Source organism: Bos indicus, chromosome 29 (assembly GCF_029378745.1).
Source record: "Bos indicus isolate NIAB-ARS_2022 breed Sahiwal x Tharparkar chromosome 29, NIAB-ARS_B.indTharparkar_mat_pri_1.0, whole genome shotgun sequence".
Lineage (NCBI taxonomy): Eukaryota > Metazoa > Chordata > Mammalia > Artiodactyla > Bovidae > Bos > Bos indicus.
The window spans coordinates 37,602,559-37,611,625 of NC_091788.1; the positions used below are offsets into that span (position 1 = coordinate 37,602,559).

At 54.1% G+C, this 9,067-nt stretch overlaps 1 protein-coding gene across 1 annotated transcript; it reads left to right on the top strand.

Moving 5' to 3' along the window:
- Positions 1-602: 602 nt before the first annotated feature.
- On the top strand, positions 603-8,643 carry MS4A15 (membrane spanning 4-domains A15). The gene is made up of 6 exons (XM_019954571.2): positions 603-827; positions 3,869-3,991; positions 4,695-4,751; positions 6,971-7,063; positions 7,462-7,575; positions 8,527-8,643. Exons 1-6 carry the CDS (start codon positions 603-605, stop codon positions 8,641-8,643), a joined length of 729 nt encoding a protein of 242 aa, XP_019810130.2.
- Positions 8,644-9,067: the final 424 nt, after the last annotated feature.

Below are 9,067 nucleotides of genomic sequence, written 5' to 3' on the forward strand. Positions count from 1 at the left end.
TGGGTGGTTTTCCCCAAAGCATTTGCTCAGGCCAGCTATGCATAAAGTTTCCATAATCCATGCGTGGCTTGTCTAGGATAATGGTGATTGCTTAGGTGGCCAAGAGGAAGGCTCCCACAGCAGGAAATCACCCAAGGGGATTATTTACACAAGCTCATTAGCCCTGGGCTAAGGGACAGGAAGTGGTGGGTGAGCTCCAGTCCCCTGTACAGAGATGCTCAGCTCTGGCTTGCACTAGCTGTGTGTCCTTGAGTAAGTCACTTGCCCTCTCTGGGCAAAGGAGGCAATTTAAATGCATGTTCCTCCTAAAGGTCCTTTCCATGTAATAATAGCAGAGATGGAGAATGTGGTTTCTAGGGTCAAAAAGACTGGGTCAAACCTTGGCCTTGCTTCACCTTGACCTCTGACATCCCTTTACTTCCCTGAGGGAAGCTTCCCTTCTTCACTGAGCAGAGATTTTGGTGCCAGCCTCTGGGGACTGCAGTGAACAGGGGTAGAAAGGCAGGTTGTTGATAAACTGATAATCTCTTATGCAAATATGTAACCATCATCACTATCATTATTATTTCTGGAGGCTCTGTCTCCCAGGCTCTCTGAGCACGATGTCCACGGCTCCCTCCAGCAATGGGGTGTTTGTCGTCATCCCACCCAGCAACGCCAGCGTCCTCCGCTCACCCCCAGCCATCCTGCCCACCTCCCTGTGCCAGCCTCCAGGGATCATGCAGTACGAGGAGCCGCCGCTGGGGGCGCAGACACCACGCGTCAACCAGCCACCAGACCTGCGGCCCGGGGAGACATTCCTGACCGGAGAGCCCAAGGCTTTGGGGGTAAGAACAGCCTCTCCGACCACCTGGGGCATAGGTGCTGGGCAAGGACGGAGCACTCATGCACCTTGCAGATAATGTGCTACACTTAGTCGCTCAGTCGTGTCTGACTCTTTGCGACCCTATGGACTGCAGCTTGCCAGGCTCCTCTGTCCATGGGGATTCTCCAGTCAAGAATACTGGAGTGGGTTGCCATGCCCTCTTCCAGGGGATCTTCCCAATCTAGGAATCAAACCCAGGTCTCCTGCATTGCAGGTGGATTCTTTACTGTCTCAGCCACCAGGGCAGCAATTGGTAGATGCTTAGTGAGGACTTCAGGATGCAGCCATGCACCAGGCAGACAAGGACCATTCTGCAGAGCTGACAGAGAGTAAACCAGTGAACAAATGACTAAGATAACTCCAAATAAGGCAGTGAGGTTAAAAAATGACCATGGGGGAGGGGCAACACTAGCAAAGATGGACAGAGAGTTCTGTCTGGGGAGATGACATTGTAGCTAATAATCTAGATGCTGGGCTGAAGCCAGCCAAGTGAGGGGACAGAGACTGGCTCATCAGGTAGAGGAAACAGCAAGTGCAGAGGCCCTGAGGTGGCTTGTTTAAAGACAAAATAGAAGGTGGGCATGGCTGGAAGGTAATAAGCAGAGGAAGGAGGGAGATGAGATGAAGCTGAAGTGGTAGCCAGGGCTAGCTCTTGGCTCCTGCAGAGCTGACAGTCCAACCTCAGATGGCCTTGAGATATTGATCTCTTGGAGGGACAGTAAATAGACAGATAGATAGATACACATATTTATCTATATATTACATGCGGAGTGTCTTCAGCCTGTCCCTTGGCCTCAGTTTGTCCTAGTGGAAGATGAAAACATAGTTTAATTGATGATGGTGGTGATGACCACAATGATGACAACTCTCATTTACTGAGTGCCCCCGAGAGTTGTGCACACTGGGCCAAGGAATTTGCACTCATTGTCTCCTTAGGGTCTTATCACCACTTGTGAGACAGGGATCATAGTTCCCAATGGACAGATTAGAGAGCTTAGGCTCATCAACGCTAAGTCGCTGGCCCAAGGCTCGGGCTTGAATATGCTGGAACTTAGGAGCCTAAAGGCTACACCAGCTCCACTGGGGCAGGAATGGACTAGAAGCAGTGGACAAAGATGGTGGATCCATTGCTGGAGACTGGAAATCTCAGACCAGACTCTGAGAAACAATGACCCCCAAAGGGCTTTGCTGAGACAAATGCAAATTGCTGAAAAATATAAAAAGGAGAAACTATATATAGGTTCTAGGGAGTGTCAGCCAGGGAGAATACTGGCTTTAGAGTTAGTTGGTTTTCCACTTCCTAGCTGGGAGACCTCGCACAAATTACTGAATATCTCTGAACCTCATTTTCCTCAACTTCCTCCTTTCTGAAATCAGGATAATAATTTTAGGATACCTACCTCATCACATTAGGGTTAAAAGAGATAATGTCTGTAAAACACCCAGCACATCACTTAGTGCAGACCAGCATTTGGTAAGTGGCAGCCGGTGTCTTACGAGGAGTAACTGGAGTAGCAGTGTTGATCCAGTAGCAGGGGAAGGACCGGAGGAGGAGAGCAGCCTTGGCAGCTGGGACGTGATGCCCCATAAAGGGCACAAAGAAGATGGAAGACATGTGACTGAAGAGAGAAGGAAAGAGAGGATTCCAGGGGTCACGCCTTTAAATGTACAAATGCTTGGCTCTTGTGTTAGGAAGACATACCTATATATAGCACATGATCCTAAGATAGATTCTACAGCCTGAACTGCCCATATATGGACCACAGTGAGCACCTCATCACTAAGGGAGTCCATTTAGAAGTCAGGAGATGGATAGGGTTCCTGGATTAGGATCTTCCCTTGTAGCTCCGTCGGTGAAGAATATGCCTGTAATGCAGGAGACCCAGGTTTGATTCCTGGGTTGGGAAGATCCCCTGGAGAAGGAAATGGCAACCCACTCCAGTATTCTTGCCTGGAGAATTCCATGGACAGAGGAGCCTGGCGGGCTATAGTACATGGGGTCACAAGAGTTGGATACGACTTAGTGACTGAACCACCACCACCACCTGGATTAGACAGAGGCTGAGTTCAGCAGCCGTCAATGTCCCTTTCCACTCAGATTCAGTTGTTACCAGAACCATTCGGAAAACAGGGACTTCCCTGGTGGTCCAGTGGTTAAGAATCTGCCTTGTAAGGCAAGTGGACAAGGGATCAATTCCTGGTCGGGGAAGTAAGATCCCACAGCCTGCCTGCCACAATGACTGAGGCTTGTGCGCTTTGCAGCCTGCATGCTCCAACTACAGAATCCATGCTGCGTGATGAAGGATCCTGCATGCCTCAACCAAGACTCAAAGCAGCCAAATAAATAAATACTTTAAAACAAACAAAAAAACAGGGAAAAAAAAACCAAACAACCCACTTAGAAAGAAACGTGGCAGCATGATCCAGAAGCCCACATTGCTCTCATCCTTGGGAAAACCATCCCGCTTCTGAGAATGAATCAGTGGGGTGCTGGGAAACCACTCCTTTAATTAATTGATTAATCAATATAAAACCTAAGTCCTGAGTCCAGCACGCTCCTGCACGTGACTGGGATGCACCAATGACACTCCAATGAGAAAAACACCCAAGGAGATATTTGCGCAGGCTGCAGGGCACAAGGAAGGAAGCGGTGAGGCAGTCAGCGCAGGGAATGATGAGCCATTGACACGAGGGCTAAGAAACCAAGTAGCAACACAGTATGCTTGAGACCTGGTCAGAACAAAAGGCAAACCCGTGGAGACATGGAAACAGAAGGGTGGGTCCTGAAAGCTGTGGGGAACTGGCTTTCCATCTTAAAATACCGTGTCTTTCACAGTTGTTATAATGATGTCTCCTTAAAAGAAGGGAATCTGAGTTGATTTCCGAGTTGCTGAAGGTTCAAAGCGGGACTGCAGGGCCCTGCACGCTGTCCCCTGCGGCCGGCAGGGGGCGGTGTGGAGCCCGCCGCGCCCGCCTGGCTGAGCCGCCGTCCGCTCCCCGCAGACCGTCCAGATTCTCATCGGCCTTATCCACCTGGGCTTTGGCGGCGTGCTGCTCATGGTCCGCCGCGGCCATGTGGGGATGCTCTTCATCGAAGGCGGCGTCCCCTTCTGGGGAGGAGCCTGCGTGAGTGCCTGGGCCATCTGGGCGGGGGGCTGTGCCCAGGCTCACCCTCCACCACATTCTCCTGGGCACAGCTGCTCCTGGGTGGGGGCCTGAGCCTAAATCTAACTCTCAACCACAAATCCTAATCATGACCTGACTGAGACCCCACTCCCGTGTGTGAAAAGCTCCCAGAATAGAGCTTAGCCTGCTCCCCGCAAAAGAGGATGGAATGAAGGAGATGAAGGCAGGGGCTAAGGACACTAAACACCTGTAGTTACCCGGCTTCCTTCCTTCAAACTTCAAAGCGTTTTGATTGTTTATTTGCTAAGTGTCCATCTTCCCAAATTAGAATAGAAGCCTCATGAGGGCAGAGATCTTGTCTGTCTTATTCAACTCTGCTAGGATCTTGCCACATGCCTGCTGCTCAGGAAATGTCAGATGAGTGAATGTCTGAAGGAGCAATGCCTTCCCTATCGATGACACAATGTCAATGAAAACATTCATCTTGCAAGCCATGGCCCTAGTTCCCTGGACAGGGGCCCCTAGTAACCATGGGACACCCTCACAGAGCGATCCCAAGTGCCTGGCCAGGAGGCCAAGAAGGTGGCATCCAGGAGGCTGCTGGCCTCTCCCTGATACCCATGGCCTTGACAGTGCCAGGCATGGTGTGCCCTGCCCAGTGTCCTGGCTGAAGCCTCACTAGGATACCCACTTCCCCACACAGTTCATCATCTCGGGGTCCCTCTCAGTGGCAGCCGAGAAGAACCACACCAGTTGCCTGGTAAGTCTGAATGGGAGACCGGGAGTGAGGGTGGGGCCACAGTCAAGCTCCACTCTGCTCTGCCTCCAAAGATGCTCCTTCAGCAAGCACTCCATAGGGGGCTGCTGGAGGCCAGGCATGGGACAACACCCAGACAGCCAGACACAGTCCCTGCCCTACCTACAGAAGAGACAAAACCAAGACGCACTTTCAGAATACCCTAAGAGGCAGAAAGTGAGGGTCCACAGATGAAGTGCTCATGGCCCAGAGAAAGGGATGAGGCAAAAAGCCCTCCTGAACAGGAGATGGCTGAGCTGGGCCTTGGTGGGCATGTAGGATTGAGAAATCCTGAAGGAAGAGCATGAGGATGCAAGGAGGGACTGTGGGCAGGGTCACCGTGGAAACTATGTGTGACTCCACTTGACCAGGGCAAAAGTCTTGGAAGGGAAGTGCAGAGAAGTTAGAGATGCACTGGGTCGACATCTCAGACAGCTCCATGCCTTCTGCGGGTGATTGCGGGGGTGGGGGGGGGCGGGCAGGGGGCTATGGAGGCTTTGGATAGGAGAGTGTTGAGCATCGCACCAGAGTCAAGTCCCTGCCCTCATGGAGCTTACATTCTAATGTCTGGTAAGACACCCCCCACCCCCACCTAAAACAAAACAAAAAACACAGATAAGGTCTTTACAGAGTGAAAAGTGCTGAACAAAGCCCAGGGATAATATGAGGGATTCTGCTCAGCTGGGAGAATCTGCAGACCCTGAGCAGGTGTCTCTGAGCCATTGTTCAGAGGGCAGCAGCCACACAGGAGCCTGGAGACCAGTATCCCAGACTAGAGGATGAGAAGGGGCCAGGACTTCAGATTACAGCAAACCAGGGGCTGAATGGGAGGAACTAAGCCGAGAGGGAAAGGTGGGGAGACACTTGTGGTTGGGTCAAGTTTAAGGGCAGTGGGAGGGCACTGAGGTTGGAGCCCAGGGTTTGGGCAGAAGTGAAAATGTTTGTTGCTCAGTTGTGCCCTACTCTTTGTAACCTCATGGACTGTAGCCCACAAGGCTCCTCCGTTCATTGAATTCTCCAGGCAAGAATACTGGAGTGGGTTGCCATTCTCTTCTCCAGGGGGATCTACCTCACCTAGGAATTAAAGCTGGGTCTCCTGCATTACAGGCAGATCTTTTACTGTCTGAGCCACCAGGGAGCAGGAGAATCAGTGCTCTGTTTACACTCCTGAGAGCTGCTGGGTGGAGAATGGATTGTAATAGGACAGGACTGGACACAGGGAACCCTCAGATCAAACCTATACCCCGCCGCCCCCAGGCTGTAAAGTCTGGACGGGGGCGGGGAGAGAGGGCTGATTTACTCTGCCCCGTGCTCACAGCACCTTGGACAGTGTCTGGCAGGCACCAGAAGTTTGCAGGATTATCATCAGTTAATTGATTATGTGTAAGGCTGCTCTGACCTCAACGACCTCCTCCCTGTCATCCAAAAAGAGAGGAGTTGGGGTCTTTGAACCTGAGCAAATCCTGCAGTCCCCAGCCCACCCATGAGTGGTCCCCACTTTAAGGCTAGGGCTGTTTAACCAGAAGGCTTCAGCTAGTGGGTCAAAAGAGCATCAGATTCCAGCAGCATGGGGAGGGTGACCCCTGAGCCATCGCTTGGACCACCCAGGGGTCCACTTGTCCCAAGTCCAGAGCCTCCGGATGAGGACGAGGCCTGGACCTTCGCTCCCCAGACCTCAGGCTCACAGCCCCTGCGTCTCCCCTAACTGGTGCCCCGCAGGCATCTGCAGTGCTTGCTCTGCCAGCCCCTGCCTGGGCCCACGTGGAACTGACCCCAACACCTCTCCCAACCTCAGTGTCCATAGCAGAGGGCCTCCCCCGATCCCTGCCTGTTGGGTAGCTGCACCTTCAGGATGCTCGGCCTGAGGGGTGGAGCATAGTAATGGGTGGGCAAGGAGCCTCTGCAGGCCCCACTTAGGGAGGCCAGGAAGGAGGTCGAGCCCCTTTTCCAGCAGCTTCCAAGAAGAGGATGCAAGGTAAGGGGGGGTGGGGTGGTCAACAGGGCCATTCGCCTGAGGTCCCCGGGGAAGGACAGGAGGAAAGGAGGTCAAGGAGGACGCAGGTATGGGCATGGGTGTGAGGACCTGCTGTGGGAGGCTCCGGGGGCAGAGCTGTGGCCTCCTGTCCCTCCTCCTCCTCCCGCCTCCCCTCTCCCCTCCTTCCCCTCCATCTCTTCCCCTGCAGGTGAGGAGCAGTCTGGGGACCAACATTCTCAGCGCCATGGCGGCCTTTGCAGGGACGGCCATTCTACTCATGGATTTTGGTGTCACTAACTGGGTGTGTTGTCCGACGTCCCCAGGAGTGGGAAAACTTGAAGAAGAGCAACAGCCACATCCAGGAGGAGGCACGGGTGGGGGGAAGGGATGTTGTAGGGCCCTGGGCATCAGCAGAGCCTGCCAATCCCAAGAGACCCCCAGGTGTATATGGACCCCAGGACCCTACGTCAAGGGTGGGCGTAGTTGGGGGGAGGGGGCGGGTCGCGGAGAAGCAATCTTGAGTTCAAGGGAGAGTACCTGTGTTCAAGGGAGAGTACGTGTCACGCAGCAGGGGGACCCGCTCCAGCTCTGTCATCAGCTGACTGTATGATCTGGGGCACGTTATACTCGCTGCTCTGGGCCCCCTTTCCTCTGTTCTAGAATTCTCGACTGGCCTTGACTGTGGGTTTTGGTCCCCAGGATGTGGGCAGGGGCTATTTGGCCGTGCTTACCATCTTCACCATACTGGAGTTCTTCATTGCAGTCATTGCCACCCACTTTGGGTGCCAAGCCACTCGCGCCCAAGCTCACGCGGTGAGTGCCTCACACCGCGCCCCGCCCCCCGCCCCAGCCCTGCAAAGAGCGCCCCACTCATACATCCGGGAACTCAGAGGCGTTTCCGCGGGAAGGTTTTCCTCTTGGTTGGCCACGGGGGCGCGCCAGCATCAAGGGACCTGCTGCTCTTTGCGCCTGGACGCGGAGCCCTGGAAGGCGGGCTCTGGGGACGAGGGAGATCGCCGTCGGGGATGATTGGGACCCTCCAGAAGTTCACGGGTCAAGAAAAGTGGGCATCAGGAAGGGCAGCACGACTCGGGTGGGCATGGACCGCCGTCTTCCCCAAACTGGAGGACAGTGTAGACAGAGAGGGGATGGAGGAAGGGCCTCCGTAACAAGGGAACCAGTTGGATGTCAGCCTCCGCGGAAACAAACATGCAGGCCATAGTGCGGGTGGGGGCGGGGTGGGGGTCCCCCTTGGGAGGTGGGTTTGTGCAAAACGAGGTGTGGAGCTGTTGAAAGTCTGAGCAGAGGCCTGTACGCTCAGAGAGGAGGGTGAGTAGAGTGGGGCTCAGGGAAATCAATCTAGAGGGTTTGCCCACTGTGGGGGCAGGGAGCGGGGTAGAGAGGTAGGGGTTGGAGGCAGGGAAGCCGCCACAAAGAGGCTGCAGGGATGCCGGCACTGTGGTATCCAAGCCTTGAACCAGTGTAGGGCTGTCCAGAGACAAAGAAATCCAGAACCTTAGTTCCTAGAGAAATGAGACTCCTGGGGGTTTCGCTGCTGTACCTCCAATGCCCAGATGATAGTTGACCTCAGCAAATACTTTTTGGAAATTTAGTTGAACTGATGAGTGGGGCCAATTCATCCTTGGAGCGTTCACTACTAGGGCGCTGTTCTCACAATACCCACAAGAGGGCACTATTGCAACAGCTCCCTGAAGGCGCCGGAGCCACCAGGATTGCTGGTGTTTGTTCTCTTTTGCTTTGCAGCCTGTGATTTTCCTGCCGAATGCCTTCAGCACAGACTTCAACATCCCCAGCCCCGCAGCCTCTCCTCCCCCCGCCTACGATAATGTGGCATATATACCCAAGGAATCTTCAGAGTAGACGGTCGCTCCGGGGGTTGGAGCCCAGCCTCCCTCACTTTCCCCCGTCCCCTTTCCCCCCTCCCCACATTCCTCCACCCGCCCCACCCCGCCATGCCGGGCCGAGCCTCTCCCCACCCTCGCCTTGTTTATCTGGTGGCAGCCCGCCGCCCCAGTCCTCTCATGTTGTGGTACCGAGTGGAGTCCCTGGGGATGTCTGTCCCACACATTTCCCTCAGTGGTTTATTTCCTAAAAAAGCTAGTTGATGTCAAGGGTATGTGTCCCTCTGCTCCCTGGGCCCCGCCCTTCATCAGAAAATGCCTCCTGATACCGCCCTGGATTTCTCTCTACGCATTTTGGAAACCCTGGCTTCGCTGGGACACGGGTTTAAGGGCCGCCCTGGCCCTCAGGCCTTGGGACAGTCATTAAGCTCAGAGAGCCCAGA